The 21868-nt window shown below is 32.6% G+C and overlaps 1 protein-coding gene across 1 annotated transcript in view; it reads left to right on the forward strand.

The window, feature by feature from the left end:
• LOC129227816 (N-acetylneuraminate lyase-like) overlaps positions 1–21578 on the forward strand; it is a 53981-nt gene extending 32403 nt beyond the window's left edge. Inside the window, exons 8-11 of the mRNA XM_054862429.1 lie at positions 12514–12659; positions 18423–18554; positions 19906–19945; positions 21335–21578. Of these exons, the coding sequence (XP_054718404.1) occupies positions 12514–12659; positions 18423–18554; positions 19906–19945; positions 21335–21492 (476 nt within the window). The 3' untranslated portion in view covers positions 21493–21578. The remainder of the gene's footprint in view (positions 1–12513; positions 12660–18422; positions 18555–19905; positions 19946–21334) is intronic.
• The last annotated feature ends 290 nt before the right edge of the window (positions 21579–21868 follow it).

The raw sequence follows: 21868 nt of genomic DNA on the forward strand, positions 1-21868 counted from the left end.
GATGGCCAATTCATTGTTACCCCTCATCCCAACATTTTCTGGAGACAATTCTGAAAATGTATCAAATTTTTTGCAATCCATTTTGGAAGTGGCTGATCTTGAAAAATGGCCAGCTGCTAAGAAAATCATAATTTTGAAATTACGATTGAGAGACAGAGCACATGAATTTTTATCTGATGTATTACAAAAAAATCCAAATGCAACATTTGCTGAGATTTCAAGGGAACTGAAACTTAAATTCTCCTCAACACCCTCATTTGAATCTGCCCAAAAAGAATTTTGGAGAATATCACAGAAGCAAGGGCAATCGGTAGCTGAATTAAGCGAATGTATTAGTAGAGCTGCTGAAAAATTCTTAAATCCTAATAATAACTCTGAAAAAGATCTTTTAGATCTTGTCGAAAAGTCAAAAATTTTCAAAATTAATTGATGCACTGAGACCGGATGTTAGGATTGAGGTACAAAAACAAGGTCCAACCACATTTAAGCAGGCGATTAAAATTGCAAAAAATGTAGAGACTGCCCTTAACAATTCTGGGAATTTTTCCAACCCCCAACTTGAAATCAATGTGCTTCTCCAGAGTCAAGAGGAAACTAATCGTAAGATTTCCCAATTAACTGAATCAGTAAATAACTTGAAAAGTTCAAAAGGATTGAATGAAAATGCTGCATATTTTAGCTATGATGTGAATTCCTTAAACTCTAACACACAGGCTGATAATCGGAACAAATATTTTAATCAGGGACCTTCAACTTCTAATTCCCAAAATAATCTAGAGATTCAGTGTCACATTTGTGGTCGTAATCATTGGACCACGAAATGTTGGTATTTTCCTGGAAACTCAAGGGGTCACACTTTTAACAATTTTCCTCACAGAAATCGTTCAGGTCATAGGGGTTACCACAATAGGCAAAGGGGAAGAAATTTCAAACCGTACCACCGCAACTCCTCCAACCAGGGTAATTTAAACTAGTAGGGGGTATTCGAGGTTATGCTAGCCATCAGAATTCGGAACCCCATAATCATGTCAATGAGACTGTAGGATGGCAGGATCCAAATTTTTTTCAAGATAAATTTTTGTCAAATGAGATCAATGATATTTTTTCAAGGGATGATGTGAAAAATGTGCATTAGATGGGAACCTTACAAAATTTTGATAATCACCATCAAAAAGATAATGAATTACAAAATTTAAATAATAGGGTGCTAATGTCCTGCACCAATTCTGAAAATTCCTTACCCATCATTGAAATTACTTTTAGAGATTTTAAATGCTATGCACTTATGGATACTGGTGCGAATATTTCAATTTGTCAATTTTCTGTTTTAGAACAAATCAAGGAGGTTTCAAAATTAAATTATGTGTCAAGGGGAGTGAAAATTAAGACTGTAAATAATGAAAGCATAAATTGTAGGTCAGCTGTGGATTTAAAATTCAAAATTCAGGGGAAGTGGTTTTCAAATCTTTTTTTCACCACAAATTTTTCTTGGAATGCTAATTATCAATTCATTTTGGGGTATGATTTTTTTCAACGTAACAAAATTATCCTCGACACAGTAAATAAGAGAATAATAACTGACAAAACTAAATTAGACTTCATTACTATTTCGCCTAATGAGCAAATCAAGCAGGCTAATGCTATTTCTGCAACCAATGATACCATTGTTAATGATGCTCAGGAATTTTCAACTAATTATTTCAAGGTAAAATCTGCCCTTAATGTTAAAATTCCTCCAAATTCTTTTGAAATTGTAAAAATGTGTATTCCTAAAGAACTTAAAAATTCCAATTTATTGCTTTTTTCACCAGGTAAAATTCAGGATAAATGTAGCATTAATTTTTCTCTGCATTCTGCCAAAAATGCTGAGGGAATGTACATCATTGTTGACAACAATTCTGACACCGAATTTATCATTCAAAAGAATCAAGGTTTAGGTACTGTTCAGGAAATTTCTGAAAATGACTTTGAACAACCTTCTGATTCTCTGACCGCTCAAGTAAACAATTTGACAATTCAGGAAATTAAGGAATTGAGAAAGAAAGAACTTTCACCTGATGATTTTTGCTTAGATCACCTTAATGAGGATGACAAAAATAAAATGACAAAATTATTAATGGACAACTATGAAGTTTTTTCAAAAAAATGTTTAACACTTGGCTCTACGGATTTTATTGTACCTGAATTTAAACTTTTTCATGACTTTCCTCTGTCAACTAAACCATATCCATTACCTCGAATAGCTAAGCAAATTTGCTGAAAAGGAGATTAATAAGCTTTTAGAGGCAGAAATTATTGAACATTCCACTAGTAGTTATTCATTCCCTTGCATTTTTGTCAGAAAGCCATCAAAATCAAATGATCCCAATGCTAAACCAAATTTTAGAATGGTAGTTGATTATCGCCTTTTAAACGCTATTACTGAGCCATTCAAAATCTGTCTACCAAAGATTTCAGAGATAGTGCAAAACATTGCGGGTAGAAAATTATATTGTGTACTCGATTTAAAATCAGCCTTTTTCCAAATTTTATTAAAACCCGAAGATAGGGAAAAGTTAGCATTTTGCTCCGAATTGGGAAATTTTCAACCCAAGCGTCTTCCTTTTGGCGCAAGGAATAGTGGGAGCTACTTCTGTTCTCTGATTACTCATTGTTTAAAGGGATTAAAGGGTCCTAACTTGCAATTTTTCCTTGATGATATAATTCTGGCTGCTGATGATATAGCCCAGTTATCAAATCTTCTCCAGCAGGTATTTGATCGACTGAAACTCTTTAACTTGACTCTTGACCCAGCTAAACTTCAACTGTGTAAACCCTCCATAACATACTTAGGTTTCAACATTGACCATAATGGATATTCTCCTTCTGAGAATAACATAAATAAAGTAAATAAATTTCCTATCCCAAGGGACACCAAGCAGGTTCAATCATTTTTGGGTATGACTAATTACTTTAGACATCTTGTTTTTGAGTATGCTGAAATTGTCGCTCCTATAGTTAATTTGACTAAGAAAAACACACCATTCTTTTGGTCAAACGAATGTCAGGATGCCTTTGAAAAATTACAGGATGCCATTTTAAATAAGCCAACACTAAAAAATTTTTGTAGAGGATGCTCCTTTATTTTTGGTTACTGATGCTAGCAAAATTGCCATTTCAGCTATACTTATGCAAAAAATCAACAACCAATTTTTTCCAATTGAATTTTTTTCTAAGCAATTGTCACCTTCTGAATCAAAGTATTCTTCTGTGAGGCGGGAATTTTTCGCTATTTATTCTTCTATTAAACATTTTAGGGAAAATTTTATATGGAGTCAAATTTACTCTTTTTTGTGATGCAAAAGCTTTGACGGAATTCCTACACATGGAAAAACAACCTGATGTGGTATGCAGATGGATTTTATTTTTAAGTGACTTTTCATACGACCCACAATTTATCCCTGGGGCAAAAAAATCCAAGCGATTTCTTAAGCCGCGTATATGAGGAAAATCAAATGACAGTTAATAACATTAATCTTTTCCAACCAAAACATAACTTGTCGAAGGACATTATTTTCCAGGAACAGCAGAAGGATAGGGAAATTTTAGAAATTATTGAAAGATTGCAAAACAATGATAAAAATACTTTGGAAACATTTTGTTTAGATGATAAAATTTTACTTAAGATTGTTGAGGTAAAGAAGAGGAATAAAATTCAAAAATTTAAAAGGATTTATGTTCCTTCTACTTTAAGAAATGCTGCTATTGAAAATGCCCATACTCCACATTTTGCTGCTCAAAAGACGTATAATTTTTTGCAAAATTATATATTTTTTTCCATCCATGTTTACTGCTGTTAAAAAATTTTGTCGAGCCTGTCCAAAATGTCTGGCCAATAAGACTAAGCGTAATAACACTGTACCAAAATTCATTCCTAAGAAGGATTTAAGCACTGGTTCATTTTTATCCTGCGATTTGGTGGGAAAATTATGTAGATCGGTTGATAATAAGTTTTTTATTCTTACAATCGTTGATCATTATTCCAGATTTTTGGAAACTTTTAGTTTATCAAATACTTCTTCTACTAGTATAATTAAATGCTTGAACACTTATTTTTCATCTTACGGAGTTCCTAGGGTAATTTTGACTGATAATGGTCCTAATTTAATTTCTGATGAGATTGAACAATTTTTTAAGGGATTAAACATTGAGCATAGAAAATCTTCAATATACTATCCTCGTGGGAATTCAACAATTGAAAGAACCCATCGAATTTTAAAAGAATCCGTCGCATCCTTATCTGAGAATACATGTGAATGGTCTCAGAAACTTCAAATTTTTAAACTTCATTATAACGCCAGTAAACATGGTGTTACTGGTTTTTCTCCTGCTGAACTATTTTTGGGTAGAAACATCAATGTTCCAATGCAAATCTTTTCTGATATTGATTTAGTGTCTCATTATGATGCATATGCTAAGGAAATGGCTAAATGTGCTGATGAAAATAAAAAAGCCGTGGCACAAAACGAAGACAAATATTTTAAACAACACGAAAATCAACTCAAGGGTAGAAAAAATACACAAATTCAAAATTAATGATAAAGTATTCATTAAAAATTTAAACAAGCCTGGTGCCTTGATGCCTAAATATAAAGGGCCATTTACCATTGAAAGAATTTTTAGAAATGACAATTATTTGGTAAAGCCGCAGGATACAAATGATAAAAGCATTAAATTGCATTGTAGTAAAATTTTTCCTGCAACTTAAATGTTTTTTTTTGTTTCGGCATTTATATATTGTAGTATGCATTTGTATTGTTTCATCATAAGATCTATGTAATCACTTTAATGATTAATATCAGATTAGCTACCTGATATATGATTGCAATAATGGTTGATCATTGTCTAAAATTAGCTACTTTGGAGAATGTTTTAACTAACACTGCAATATTTATTGTGAATTATCATGGAAATTTTCAGGAAATGTACAATTGTTGCAATTTGAATGTTGAACAGTTTTTCAGTTTTAATATGTTTTCATATGCATTAGGAACCACAAAATTTTTTTTTTTCCCTTGATAACTCTTTCATGCTAATCCAGAGTTGTTTTCAATTCCATTGAAATCATTGTGAACTAACCATTACAATTTTTTTTGAAACTATTTCATTGTGATATCATATGTTTTTTTTTTTCCTTTGGGGGGGAAGTAATGTTAAAGAATCAGACTTTAACATTTTTATTTTTTGGGATTTTTACAATATTGTTATTTTGTACTGATAGAGGGCAGCACCAACACGAGCCAAAATTGTTCACCTAAATTTGAAAAAATAAGGGTGGAGTTATGCTGTCACTTTTTAAATGCAACAATGTGATTGGATATTGAGACACAGCGTCTATGTGCCATTTCCTTTTTGTGATTCTGATTTATCTACAAAAAAAGTCCAGTGCAGTACTTGTGAAGAAGCAGCATGATGTGGGTGCGAAATCTTGGTGTGTTGTTCCAGCCGCTAAAAAGGAAAAAATACAAGTTTCTTCCACATCTGAAAACATCCTGAGTAAGATATGGACTATATGTATTTTTAATGAATGTTCAATTATGATAATCAAGAAAATATTTATCTAGAATTAAAATTTTTGGTCTTCGTCGTAAAATCAACAAGTTCAATACCCACTTGATGTTGCTGCAGAAACCATGGAAATTGCCAATTCATTAATATTCCAAGAAATTTATTAACTGCAAAACATCTTCAAGTTTTTTTTCAAGACGCCAATTTCTACTTATAGTCGCAAAAATTAACAAGACTTTTTCAATAATCACTTGATGTTGCTCCAGAAAACATGAACTTGCCGATTCATCAACATTCCAAGAAATTTATCGAACACTCAACTATATAGCCTATGAACTGTTCTACTTAATCCTGTCATTATCTTCAGTGGACCAACGATAGTTTTCTTCAAGCATGTGATCTTCAAACGTCTCAATAATGATAAACGCAGTACATAGCCGTTTCATTCGATAAAAAAAACAAAGGAAATAGCCGTTAAAATTTTGAATGCATTCAGATGAGCAGAGAAATCGTCGCATTTCGATGCAATCCAAAATATCAATTAATTACATAGTGAATTATCCAATTTCAAGTATTGTTTAAGCATAGATCAAATTGAATATATATATATATATATATATAATATTGATTGATAATGGTTTTTTTTTGTTGTTGGTGATTTGGTTTAGTATTTTTGATAAAAACATGATATCAAAATAAAATAAAAAAGAATGATGGTAAGTTTTCACAAAATTGAATTGTTTTTTTTTTATGAATTTATTGTTGATTTATAATTTTCCACTATACGTAAATATATGGGATTTTTGCATTTATTCTTACACAACGCTTTAAGATATTAATTTCATCATTAATATAAAAAAAATGATCCTTTATATCCAATCTACTATTTAGTAACTATGATCATTTTTATAACCAATTCAACAACAAACAATTTTAACAAATAAAAAAAAAAGACAATTTATTTTAATAGTTGTTTTGTGCAAAACTTTTAGTACAAAAAACGCGAGGACGAGGTGTCAGAGGCTTAAAATGCGATAGAATGATTCTTCATCCCAAAAAATACATCAGTCGAATAAAAAACTTTGAGTATTAGTGTACTTATTATATTAAAAGACAAAAAAAAAAAGAAAGGAAATGACCGATTAGTCAAGTAATTAAACTGCACGGATAAACGAGCCGGAAAAATCAAGGGAATTGTGTAAATTTTGTAATTTATAAGTTTTGAAGCTCGATGATTTTAATGACAAGGCCTTGACCTTGAACTTATTTCTCATTTGTTCCCCAAAATTGCCACTTTGTACTGCACGAGGGAGTTTCAAAATATCTATTTTCTCCAAAAAAAAAAAAAAAAAAAAAAAAAAAAAACCCAGAAAGATTTAGAATTAATGCGATAACTTTCAACCTTCACCGTGATTACAATCCATTGTCAACGAAAAAGATACGATAGAGAGGAAGAAAAAAGAAAACTTTCCATTGATACTAAAAAGATAGGAAATTAACGTTTACCTTCGTTCACAAACAATTTACTAGAAAATCATCTTTGTTCAGTGCAAATTACAAAGAATAATGTCATACGGGTCAAAAAAAAAAAAAAAAAATCGTCTCGATATTGTGAAATGTACAGCGTGTCCCCCGCTAAAACGAAAAGGTATTAATTTATATTCGCAATCGTTGGTCTTGAGATGCATAATTTCAATTAAAAAATTGGCAAAATAAGATGCAGAGAAAAAAGTATTAAAATCTTGAAGAGAAACAGAAAATTAGTGAAAAAAAAATAGAAAACTTAACTTTTTTATGTCACCAAGGTCTCCGTAATTAAATTTAGGAAAATTATCGCCAGTGAAAAACAATACCCACACAAAAAAATGTAAACATTCTGACCAATATTCAAAGAGATATTCGACGTGAAATAAATTGAGCCAAGGTACATAAGTACAAGGTACAAGGTACAGTAAAAACTAATTTTTAATTCAAGAGAATGAAATATAAAACAGCATAAGAGAAAATCACAAAAAATCAGAACAAAAAATACAAAATATTGCTTACAAAAATACATTATTTAGCCAAATTCGTCCTAAATTCTGTACCTCAGAGCCAGAGGAACGTAAGTCACATTATGATAATTTTACATTTGGGGGGGGGACCATTTTTTTTTTGCGCATGCAAAGGATGGGGCTCACTTGATAACCCTGTTAAAAAACAGAAAATTATTTTTTTTTTTCTTTTAAAAGAAAATAGAATTGCAAGATTGGACAGATGTCCTTCTGGCTCTGAGGTGCAGAATTTATACAGTATCTACACTCAAAAGGCTGTCCGGATTAAGCGAATTCCGGTTTAATAGGTTCCGGATTAATTAAGGTTTTTGCAATTTAAATGTAGGCATGATTAGCACAATTTTCTCCCTATTATCTATTTTCCTCGAATCTTGCTATGATTCATCACAGGATAATTTGATTTGTTGTAAACATGTTCTATCTCATGAACGCTCTAAGACTTATCGCCGCTTGATCACTAGAAGATTTTTTTCGAGAATCTGGAATATATTCCAAATGTGATAAATCTCTCTTGCAATGAAAACGTAATTTGATTCACACCAGACGGGTATTTTGACGGGTACTACGTAGTGTCAGCAGTGCTAAAAAATTCGTTTTATTTAAGGACTAGTCGACCCGTGCGGAACTCCGCACTGTGCTTCAAATCGTTTCATAAGGCATTTCGCTCTTTAAGAATTTCAAAGGAAGAACATTATGAAGAAGAACCGAAAAAAAAGTAAGCGCAGAAGAGAAGGCATGTAATTTAAAGACATCAGTAACAAAACCTCGTTAAATACAACGTTGTGATAATTTGATCATAGTTCCCCTTTTAATCGTACATATTTTCAATGCAAACATAAATGTCATTAAAAGTGTGGCTGAGTGGTGACTCGTGAAAAAGCAATAATTGTGCATGTGAAAAAACATGTTGTGGCAAATACAGTCCTGCACATGTCAGCATCTGACGGGAAAAAAAGAAACATTAAAGAGATATTTATTGGCACGTATTCGAATTGGCGCCATTCTAACTAACAGCCCGACACCCCAACAAACCTAGCAATTGCGCCTTCCTTTTCGAAAGCTATTCATTAAAGGAATGCGTAGTAAAAAACAGCAAAAAAGCTTTTTGCCAAAAAAAAAATAATAATAAGATCATGCATCTGTGTTTTGTCATTAACCAGCATGATACGATTTAAAATTATTCGCAAAGCATGGAATTTGATTAAAGAATGACGAAAATCTCACGTAGCGATTGAAACAAACATTCTAGAGAAGTAATAAATTTGATTGAAAATAAGTGTTTTTATCTTTGAATATTGAACTATTTCACATAGAAGGTTGCTTTAACCGTTACGGCTTAAATGCCCTCACATGTTTCTCTTTTAATCGAACACTTAAAATTCAAAACCAAAACCAGTTGAACTGAGTCCGTTCTTAAGTGTAATTTTTCGAACGTAGACAAAATGTATTTTTTTTTCAGCAGAAAGCAGAGGAGTAGAAAATAATTTCTTGCTAATGAAGTTGATAATACTTTTAATGCTTTATATCGTATTCGCGCGAATAAAAAATTAAAGGTTTACTGAGTGAAACTCGTAGTTTTAATCGGGCGTAGTATTTTTTCATTTGTACAAAAGGTCGAACACTGCTATTAGAAACATCTACATTTTAGCATACAATAAAAATGTTTTTCTGCACAAAAAGGATTTCTTTAGGTAAATCTAATACTTTTTTATGCTTACATTATGTTGAGTGGTCTGGATGTAGTCGAAGAACACAGTTCGATTAACAATCAACTTATCCGAATGATAACTGTAGCCTGCATAAAGGAGTCGAAACACCAAGTAGCATTCCCACTGCATTTATTTTATTAGGTGTGTATGTTATGAGCACATGTAATGCGTAATACTAATATAAATTTGATATTATGTCGGACAGCCCAAGCTTGCCCGAAGTTCAGATAGTTTATAGCCGAACGCTCTACCGAAAAAAAGTTATCAATTAAACCGAACAACTAAGGCTGTTAAGCTTTATTAAAATATGAACACACACAAAGGCTATTTTTTTTTTTTTTTTGCCGAAAGCGACGTAAAAAATGGAAAACTGCATTAGAACTTTGCTTTAAAAATTGCATAAGAACTACAGGCAGCATCAAGGTTTTGAAACAGCAAGAGGCGATTTCTAAAACTTGAATTTTCGACCGTAAGTCTTTTTTTCGTCATTGGACAGCCTGATAAGTTTTAAAATGAGAGGGGATTAATATATAAGATAAGATATTGAAGAAAAATGTTTTTATTTTTGAAAATTTTTACAATTTGTTATCGCAGGCTGCTTAAACTGTTATAACTTAGATGACAGCACGTGTTCATCATTTAACAGCACGGTTAAAATACAAAATAAATTGAACTATGCTCTTTTTTAAGCGTAGCTTTTCGAATGTAGTAAAAATGTGATAAGCTATTTGTTTTTTAGCAAAAAGAAGAAAAAATATATATTTTACCCTTCAAATTGAGGTAGTATTTTATTTATTTGCACAAAGAGTCAAAAACTCATTAGAAGAATATATATTTCAATATACGATTTATTATTTTTTTTCTGAACAAAAAACAATTCTATTGTAGTCTGAAATCTTAAACCTGTTACTTTTATTTTCGCTTACATTATGCTTTAATTTTCTTTCCAGAGCCAAAGCTTCAAAAAAAAAAAAAAAAAAAAAAAAAAAAAAAAAAAAAAAAAAAAAAACGTGCAATTTCGAAGTAATTTAGCACAAAATCACTGAATGTTTTCATATGAGCAAGGAGCATTTCCTTCTCATTTATTCTATTCCCTCATAGTTGTTATTCATTTAATTAAGTGTTCATGTAATGCGCGATATTTCTCTAATTTTTTTGCTGCAGATTGTCCGGACGTGGGCCCGAACACGTAATCTCCTGGTTACGAAGAGAACGCTCTTCCGATCAAGCTACTCAGCTCTGTCGGTCATAGCGCAAATTAAAGTTATAAGTTTGACCGAAAACCTTATTCTGGTTCTTTAAAACAGGTTTTTAGGCTAAAAGAAACAATTTTTAGACCTTGGGTCTATTTTTCGTCAGTAGCCAGCACCATAAGCTATAAAATTAGCCGTAAATCAAAGAAATCGATCAAGAATTGAAGGAAATTTGGCGTAGAAACCAAAAATAGGCTACAGAAATAATATATAAGGATTACTGAACTTCTTGCGCATAATGAACATGCTTAGGGCTTATACAGACTTATGACTGCATGAAAAAGGCCGAGAAAAGGGAAAAGTAAAAAGAGAATTCGAGTTTTCACAATGTTTCTGATGAGGAACCAAAGAGGCTTAAACCCATGAAAACACGATAATAAAGAGAGTATTTCGTATCAAATGAATCGTTCATCATTCTTTTACAACGTTTCTTAGTTAAAAACTTAAAAACCTCTCATTTTTAAATAGAAAGAAAAGTTTATAAACCGCACAAAGCAAGTTTTAGTATACGCTGTAGTACTGGAATTTCGTCTGCTATAGTTCCTACAATGCACTGCAGTGACGATTTTGACCCGCAGTGACGTCAGTGAATACTGTCCGTTGTATACGAGCTCTAGAGCGGTGGGAGGTCAATTTTAGTGATCCTCCGCGCAGAGCCTCGTCATGGAGAGAGCTTTGGAGCAATGCTGTGCGATAAAATTTTGCTTCCAACTCCAGAAGACGGCAATAAAGACATTTGATTAGTTCATTCAGGCCTTTAGGGATGATTACTTGTCGTACTAGCAGATCAAAAAGTGGCACAAGTCGTTCGAGGACGGTCAGGAGGATGTCTGGACGTCTATTATCATCACGAAGGGACGATAATGTCCCTCGTGTGCGAGATTTGCTGAACAAAGACCGCCGAATGAGTGTTCGTTTGATGTCAGAACAATTAAATTTGATGAAAACAGATGTTCATCGAACTGTTATGTCGTTCCCATTGTCGACTCCTCAGTGGCGTAGCTAGACCCGACTTTCGGGGGGGGGGGGGTTACTTCTTTTATATATATATATACATATATATATATATATGTGTGTATGTATGTATGTATAATCGCTTGGAATTTTTTCCTTTTCTTCCTTTTTTTTCTTTCTCTTCTCTCTTCTTTCTCTCTTTTTTTTTGAGACTAACTTTTCGGGGGGGGGGGGGGTTGTCCCCAAACCCCCCCCCCTTTAGCTACGCCCCTGCGACTCCTATCTGACCCGGACCGGTGTTTCAACGGTGCCACAGACCCCCTTCCCGGCAGACTTCTTGCTCCCAAGGAAAAGGAAAGTATCTGGAGACCCTGAGCAACATTCAAAAGACCACGGCGAGGTGCCTTAACAACATTCCCAAAAGCGAGTTCCAGAGGATCTTCGATGCATGGAAAACACATGGGCAAAAATGTATAGACGCAGGAGGAGACTATCTTGAAGAACATTAAGTTTTAATACATGTTTGATCAATAAAACTATTTTTTTTTCAAGAAGTCTCATTACTTTTGAGACAAACTGCGTATCTTGTATATAAAAGAGATAGACTGCAGGGCGCCATGAGAAAATCCAAACTCTTCAAAGGGTGCTGCGAATCGAAACAGTTTAGGAACCCCTGCCTAGTCTATCTTATATTATACATATTAATACCACGGATTCTTCGCAGCACACTTCGCCTCTCCTTGCGGTTCCCACTTTGGGAGTCCCTGGTGTAGACTGCAGAGATATCACTTTCTTGAAGGACTTGCAAAGGGCTACTTTTTTAATACGCAATTATTTACTTTTGAAGAAGGGGGAGCAAAATGTTTACTCCTTAGAATATATTCAAATATAATGAGAACATCCAGCTACATTTATGTAGTTACACAACTAATTACATTTAGCTGTTCTTCGTTCTTCATAATATTAGCATTAAATGTCCTATTTATGTCTTTATAGTCGCCTTGGGAGACTTCATGCCAAAAGCAAGGAAAGCAATTCCCAACTTCTGCGGGGCTAAGTTTACGTCAGTAGATGTAAGAGATCTACTCAAGTGCCACGATTTACCCGGAGCTCCTTTCAAACTTCTTTCTGGTTTCGATGAAGTAAGATGTTTAAGTTTTATTCTACTTACTAACTTACTGATCTTTTAAACTAATTGTGAGGGACTTTTAATAATCAAACAAAAGAGTGAAGTATAATGCTTGCAAACTATCTTTGTCATAAACGGTGTGATTAAGTCCTTAAAATACAAAATTGCAAACGTATTGTACATACTTGATAGTTCGGCAACGTTGTTCGTCAGATGATTTTGTATCTTTAAGCTCAAATCTTTCTGCATTGTAAAAGTGGTTCCTTATGAAACCGAAACACACGTCTGCGTTTTTTTTCTTCTTCAACTTTCTAGTTTTTACGTTACTTTTATTTGCTAACTCTGTTTCATGAAGGTTCATTTCGCATTGTACTTACTTGTTTTGAAGTTTAATAAGGGACTTTTTTTTATTGCAAAAGAAGCTTTGAGCTGCCGGCTCTTAGTACTGTATTGTAACTTAGGAACTAAGTTAAAAGATGGACTGGTGTTTTGATTACATCATAAAATGCTGTGGGAAGCAATAATACAATTTCATGGTGAATGTTGTTGTTTTGTCTTGTGCTAGCTAGGCTGACAACTTTGGGTGCGCTACTTCACTTTTCCTACAATTTCATGATGGTGCAGTAGGGTTATGAAAGGTTTCTTAATATGAATATGGATATGTGGCTAAGTTTTTGAATTCAGATTGAATTTAAAAATCTTTTTCAGCAACTGTGTGACAAAACTTAATTTCATGCCTGTTTTTTCAAATGTAAAAAATTTAACACATAAATGAAGAAAATAATAAATAAAAAATGAATAAAAAATAATAAATAAATAAAAATACTGGGTAGGATACATTTTAATGGTTCTACTTTTCGTATTTTCAATCTGAAAACAGCATTTTAAATCTTCGTAATAAAGATACACTATAATCTGTACATCTTCTTGTACACAGCGATATTTTTAGAAAGAAGAAACCCTGATCTCCAAAGGCAAAATATATGTCACTAAGGTTTCCAATAAATAAATAAATAAATCCACACACGCACGTAGGAAATAGAAAAGTAAAAGCATTTTGTTTTGGTCTTTCGTATCAGTTTTCATGATTTGTGGTACGGATTGTCTGATAAAATACGGCGCAAAATTTGTTTCGGAGAGGAAAGTACTTTCATACATGATCGGTCACGTGGTAAATTATTACTCCATGTAACACCAAAAAATTTAACACGATCAAAAAATAAATTTGCATTTACTTTAAAATTAATTTCGCACTTAAAAAAAAGTTTTTGCTTTTGAAGTGGACGATATGTAATTTTGGAATTTATTTTTTTATCTGTGGTAGATCAAAATCAAAGATATTTTAGCTAAAATTACCTATAATGAACAAAATTTTAAAATTGTTATTTTTCTTGAAAGAAATTTAACCTTGATAAAACGATCTATTCAGATACATGTACAAGAAAATCCTTTATAAGTCGTTTAATAAGAATTGAATAAATACGTATATTTCTCACTAATTTGTGATTTATCCATTCTGTTTTGAAAGCTTTTTATTTAAAAAAAAGCCTTTCTTAAACAAATTAAAACTTTAAGGGGGGGGGGGGGAGTTTGTCTCTTCTTTGGGAAAACTTTTCCCTTCTGGTGTTTATTATATTGACTAGAAAATCGCCCGGCAAGATATGACGAGTGAAAATTGCTTCTACACGTGCACTGTAAAAAAAATCCGGAAACGTTTCTGAGTATATCGTGCAGCTGTGGTTCATGAAAGTTTCAAAAACGTTTCTGAGTATTTCGGAATCCTCTTTCTGTAATGTCCAGAAACGTGTCTGAGTATTTCGGAATCCTCTTTCTGTAATGTCCAGAAACGTGTCTGAGTATTTCGGAATCCTCTTTCCGTAATTTCCAGAAATGTTTCTGAGTATTCTGTGCAGCTGTGGTTCATGAAAGTTTCGAAAACGTTTCCGAGTATTTTGGAATTCTCCAAACAATTTTCAAAAACGTTTCCGATAATTTCGGAATCCTTTTTCCGTGATTTTTTCTAGAACATAATTCTTTATTATAGTATTGCATACCATATCAGTTTCAATTCTTTCATATCTAAGAGCAATAATACAAGCAATTTTAGAATTATTCGTGGATTTTTTTTTTGGAATTTCTAATGACAAATAGCATGGTTAACAGCATAACATATGCACAGTTATACATTTTTGAAAAATTATGAAATAATCTAGTAGTTTCATTCCTAATCACAAAATTGTCGGAGAATTGGAGTGGGGGGTACCTTCTGAAAAGTGGGGATTGTTTGTTAAACAATCTTAAACTTCAGTTTTTCTCTCAATATTTTCAAGACAAAACTGTCAACATATTGTATTTTTAATGCAGAACTTAAAAACATATCTTGTATCAAACTTGATAGCTTTTATCTTCGGATAAAATTTGACAGGACTTACCTACCCTTCGCGTTCCGGAATTCGTTCACCTCAAGTCAATTTCTCTGACGAACAAAGTGTACCGAAAAGTACCAACAGAGAAATTGATGAATTTAAATATGACACCAAGTCCCCCTGCTGGAACCATTCGGGTTGATTCTTCTGTTCTTGCCCTTTTCCAGCTCATCACAAATATAAATACTTATTCAAAATAGGTTACTGATTTTATTTTTACAGTGTGCGCAAAATGCATTATATATTTTATTTATTAAAACATTGAACTCTATTACATGATTATTCCATTTCATATATACGAGAATAACCCCTCCCCCACCATAAAAGTGATGGTGCACCCATAAAATGCTATGAAGCGCCCACCCCCCTTGAAAAAGCAACATCATATACATTATAAATCAAAGTATCACATACATTATAAATCAAATACTTTAATATGGTGTAAAAATACAAAATTATTTTATTAAGTCTTTTTTTTTCTTTTTTTTTTTTGCTTTTGGTAAAATTGAGGCTCGTAAAACGAAAAAAATGAAGACACTTTTAAATACATATATGTATCCATTTGTTAAATAAATTAATACACATTTAACTAATTTAAAGCGTTTCGCTAATGCAAATATTTAAAGAGATATCGTCATTTAGATAATACTGAAGCACTATGTTCCTAATTACAAGAGATAGTTTTTTTTTTTTACTTCATATAATCTAGCTACACTGTTTACAAGAGAATGAAAACATGCAACCTTAAAGACGAACTATCAAACCTGACAATTTGCATATTATAACATTTAATTCATAATGCTTGATACATAGCCAAATATTAACTGAGATTGACACATAAAAACAAAGTACACAATAACACATATTTAAATTTTTTTATAATCTTCAATTCATAAATTTTACAGAATAAAACTAGACACACTTGCACTTTAAATATGTGTTCTATGTAATGTAAAATATTTTCAAATTGCAATAGTTCACAACGAAAAAATAATACTGAAGAAAATAGTTTTTTTTAAACGAGATTTATATGAACTAAATCTCTTTAAGGGGGTCCGGGACACAAAAATCCTCAAATTTTGCAATTTTTTTTTATAATTTGAAAAATTGCTCCGTTTTTTTCTGCTTAAGAGGACGTTTGAATCTTGTTTCTACCTTAAATAGAACGAAAGTTATAGTTATTTTTGTTGCATGCATCTAACGAATGTGTACATAACTTTAAAACTTTAAGCGCGTTTTTCTCCATGATGCAATTTTTCCCGATTTCCTGCATTCAAACTCTTATAAGTCAGGAACCGATAGAGATAAAGTAATGAAACTTGGAGCATATCTTTTTCAAGCAATTTACTTTAATTTTTATTCGGCGAATTTGAAAGAAACGTTTACTGCAAAAATTATGATTTTTTTAAAAAAAAGTATCTTTGAATTTTTCGAAATTTTTCTTCAAATATTTTTTATTTTTTATTGAATCAATATTTTTAAAATCGCCGAATAAAAATTAAAGCTTAGATATTTGTGCATACTTTTTTGAAAAAAAATTGAAAATTGACCAACAATATTTTGAGTTATAGCAATTTAAAGCAACCCCATTTTTTTGAAAAAAACTAATTAAATTTAAATAAGAAAATAATTTTTTTTCATATTTATGTTATGATTTTGCTTATTAAATAAATGATGAATCAGTTCAAAAAATTTCAAAACTCTAAAGTACATAATAAAAATTTTTTCAAAATGTGTCCCGGACCCCCTTAAAGTAATAGAGTTGCAAAGCGACTTACCTATTCGTCGGTGGTGGTCTTTTGCAGGCTTTGGTCACCAAAAAGGTGATTTTTATGACAGAATAAAATTCTGCCAACAAAAATTACCCATTTGGTAGAAAGAAGAAAAGTATCCAAGAAAAAAGTAAATTACCTACACAAGTTATGCGACGCAATGAATTTACATGGCGTCCTCTCGGTAGTTATTTGGTTTTCAATTTCAGTTTGTATTCCTTCCGCGAGCATGCGTCGAGAATTTGCACTTCGTACTTAAAAATAAGTGACATAGCTTCAAATTCAATCTTATGACGATACATATGCAAGAAAATATAAGACTTTAGAATTATCTTCAGTGAATTCATGCGAGGAACAAAACTTCTACTAATCCCCTTGATGAGTGTTACTTCGCATACATGAGTCAGCACTTGTTTTCATTGCGTGCTTTCGAAAGTTTCAGTTTAGATTTGCTGCTGGACTATAAAATTGTGAGCTGCGCATGCGTCGACTCTTACTTTCTTGCTATACGGGAAACGTTTTTGATTATAGCAGAAAACTGCGGATGGCGTACGAATCTGTGTATTACGGAAAACTTTTTTATATATTCAGAGAGTTTTCCGAGATTTTTTACAGTGTGCCTGATATTTTGATATTTAAAGTTTTTACCCTAACTCCAGGGGATCAACCCTTAATTCGAGTAGACAGTGTGCATTGTTGACCCCTTTTTCGTGTCTTCATTCCCCTCAAATGACAGACTTACCAGAAAACAATTAAGTGACCGGATCCAGTTTAGCCTTGTTAAAATAAAGCGTTTCCCTGCATGTCAATTATTGCAAAAAATATTATCAAATCATCATGCTGTGGCGCAAATTTCATTGTTGGTGACGTCAGGAGCGTTACTTGCGCTATTATAATATGAGGATGGCACAAACTTTCGTTTATTTCAACTGTTTTCCTTAATCATATTTTTTAAAGAGCATTGGAATCAATACGAAAACTTCGTTGATTAAAGAGTGTCGGGAAATAGTAACAGTTGTATCCATAAGTTTGTCTCAAGTATTACCAAACACGTTGAAAATCGCGTTTCTAGTTTTTTTTCTTGAAAAGTTTGATCAAGGTTTCCTTTCCTTTTTTTTTCAATTTATCAGTCTATCAAAGTGTTCTAATGTTATACAAGAAGTTTGGAAGTATAACATCATGAACGTTGTCTTTTTCAATGTCCTACTCAATGTGAAGTAATTATTTTTTAGTATAACAGTTAGACTAACTAGCTCCTGAAAACATTAATATGAATGCTTAAGACTACATTTATTGACGCAGTGAATTGGCTGGTTTATGTTACTTTATTCTATTTGTAACAAAACCTCCAACTGGATTATTTGTTTGAGAAACTTGGTCTTAATTTGGCAACATAAAAAGTGACTTTAATATTTTTACAACTCTCGTTAGTTAACTAAAAGTTGTAATTCTAAAATTTTCAATAATGCAAAACCAAATTCACCTGCAAATACATAGATCAGGGTTAAAAAATTCCTCACGTTTATCTAAAATTAGGAATGTCATTGAAAGTTTATTAAATGACAAACTTATTTTTAGGTTTTGCTTCCTTGCATGACCTGTGGCGTTACAGCTGGAATTGGAGCCTCTTATAACTTCATGGCACCCATTTCCTTGCCCATTATCGAAGCTTACAAGAAAGGTGACCTTAAAACAGCTCTTAAACATCAGGTAATGTTTTTAAACTTTACTTAATCACTCTTTAAATCTATAATTCATTGAAAATCTTGACTTACTCGGGAATAACCGTCCTCTGTAGCTAGTTGAGACCACATCTTCCGCTTGTTGAGCACCTAGACTTCCTGCGGCTAGTTCTTCATTACAGTAAGGTCCTGTTACATAACCATTTAAAGTTTTGAGCAGGGCTGCGGAGTCCGAGCGAAAATGACCGACTCCGGGAATTTCAGAACCTTCGACTGCAACCCCAACCCTCCTTGCCCGAAAATCAGCCTGACTGCGACTCTGACTCTGCAAGCACTGGCTGAGTGGCGGACTTTGTGGGAAAATGACCCTCCCTGACTCCGACTCTTGAAATTTTAAGCCTTCGACTTTCGACTCCGACTCTTGGACTCTGATTCAGACTCTGCATGCCTGGTCGTGAGGCATGTCAATACAGTCCTTAGTTGCAGGATAAATCACCTCTGCAGGCCGTTTTAGTATCTTGGTTCGCCTGAAGATAGTCCTGCACAAGAATAGTCTGTATGTACATCTTGCTAAGGGTTTAGATCACCCTGAAGTTTGCTTCACTGTAGATAGATCTTTATTTTAAACTTTATGAGGGCTTTTGCTTTCCAGAGGAAAGTTTTTTTAAACTATACATACATTCAATGTCTTTGTTTACCGGAAGTTAATCTGCCCATGCAAGATAACTACTTTTTCAGACCAATAAAGTAGGCATGGGCAATATGTTCTTTCTAGTGATCCGTTCATCAGAATATCGTTTTTTTCCTTTTTCCCGTTCAATGAACTCGTTCATGTCATCGCCTTCATTCATTAAAAAATGTATTTACTTTTTAAAAACGTTAATTAAAAAGTTACCAAATATAAATTATTCAACATTATAAATTAATTAAAGTCTAAAAAATTTTAGGACCAAGAAAGTGGGTTACAAAAATAAAACCTAATTTATCGGTGACAAAAAGCTGAATAGCAAATGATGCCGAATACTATATAAAAAATAGAGAAGAGAAACTACATTTTGTTCACTTTTGTTGTTTTATTTAAAGACTAACTTTAGTAAAAATGAACAAAAGGATGAACTAAAACAAATGTACTTCCAACAGTAAAGACCTCTAAGTCCGCATTAAGTTAATCTTCCCTTGTAAAATGGTGTTCATCTACATCTCGTTGTAGACACTTCCCTTTTCAATGATAGTCTTCTTCTGACAGTATTTTCTTCTGTATAAAATAGATAGATAGCCACATAAAATCAACTTTTATTAATTTTAGCTTATAATCAGAAGTTTTTTTTAAAAATATTACGTAGTTACTTTTTAACATTCATTTTTTTTTCTTTTAACAGAATCGAGTTCGGCATGCCATAGAGACCATTTGCAAGCACGGTAAGTTATTTCTGAATGTAACTGTAACTGTCTCAGTTTTTGAATTTGTCTAAAACAAACACAGAAAAGGAAACAACACTTTTTTTTTTCGGAAAGGGGATGGGAAGACGGCGCGTTATACATTAACATAACTCAAACGGAAAAATAACTGGTATAGCAACTGTATATATGATATCTCTTAACAATTCTTCTTTCTATACTAATTGTTTTTCACTTGTCGTTAAATTTCTACGTTAGAAAAGCAAAAAATCTAATGTTCTGTATAAAAGTACAATCCGTTACACTATTTAACAATAGAAAAACTTCTTTCTTTGGATTTGATGGATAGTTTTAAATACTGTTGTCCTTATTAGGATGATAATTTGAATAAATAAAGAACACATTTGTTTTGTACCTATGATGAAATGCGTAAAATGCTAAAATTTTTTGCTAACATTTTCCAATATAGCTCTATTGTTGCTGAAACTTATTTTTCACATACAGCGTCACATTTACCTATCTACTGCTCATCAAATTTTGCCATGCGCAACTCCATGTCAGGAATACTTTTAAGTGACTGATTTTTAAATTCTATTCGAAGGCGGCGACTTTTAAATTATCAGCACGGGCATGACATGGCATTGCACCAAGTGTAACACTATTTTGTTTTGTTTTTACACATTCACGCATCATAAAAATATGTGACGGGTATGTGAGAATGTGTACCCACTAAACATTCAAATCCTGAAATCTTAGGTTATTTTAATTTTTCCATCCTGCATAAAAGTAGGTATTAATGAAGCTGCAACTATGGAGCTAATTTTGTTACAATGGGGTTGTTTCCTTCAGTCGAAAGTAGTACTTTTTGTCACTGAAATTCACAGAATAAGCAAAAAAAAAAAAAAAAAAAAAATAATAATAATAATAATAACATGGACTCAGAAAATACTTTTATTTTCCCAACAGTTACTTTTTAATTAATTTTTTAAAATGTCCGATTCTTCAAACAAGGCGTGGTCTTTTATGACGTCACAAATGATGCACTATGGCGCATCTTTCTACCGCATTTCCACGCTATGATAATCAAGAAGCGAATTACAATTACGCTCTACGCTTACTATCAACCATATCATTGCCAATACACGTGAGTAAAGACGCGAATTAAATATTTTGAACCGTGAATGGCAACACTGAATGGCATTTCATCATTTGTGATGTCATCGGCAGAAGCGTTAAACGATGAAAGATCACCGATTTAAGTAATTTTTTAAAAATATTGAACTTAAAGAAATTATTTAAAAAATGGTCAGATTCTATGTTTTTAAGCATGCTCTTTCAGAAAAAAATACTTTTAATATTTTGGAAACGACCCCATTATCCGAATATAATCGCTGATTTTACCGATTTCAGGCCAAGGGATTTCTGCTTTTAAAGCCGTCATGAACCTCATTTCCCCCCTGGACTGTGGTCCACCTCGGGTACCCCTTGTACCTCTTTGCGCTGAGGCTCTGAAGAATCTGAAGGAGGATCTGAAGGCTCTGAAGTCTGAAGAGTGGATAAGAGCTTAGTTGTGTGTGTGTGTAACAAGCAGGAAATGTGACAGTCGATTTTGAAAAAAGACAGTCTTAGAAAATAAATACTTCTTTTATTTTGAGGTATTGTTTTTTTTTTTTTTTTCACTATATATCTATTCACTATCACTATTATAACTCGAATATTCCTTTGTCTCGAAGTTTTCATCGGATACCAAACTCTTGATGCTGTTGTGGAAACTTCCCTTATTTGAGTTATCGTGAGTTGACTGTACATCAGAACATATTGTGTTTTTTCGATACGTTTCATTATTTCTGAATATGGTACAGAAGATTTTTTCCAAATAGCTATCGATACATTGAACCCGTGGCTTAATTTCTACCAAAAGAAGTGCAGGAGCCCTACAGTCCC

The sequence above is a fragment of the Uloborus diversus genome, chromosome 8 (genome assembly GCF_026930045.1).
Source record: "Uloborus diversus isolate 005 chromosome 8, Udiv.v.3.1, whole genome shotgun sequence".
In the NCBI taxonomy this organism is placed as follows: domain Eukaryota; kingdom Metazoa; phylum Arthropoda; class Arachnida; order Araneae; family Uloboridae; genus Uloborus; species Uloborus diversus.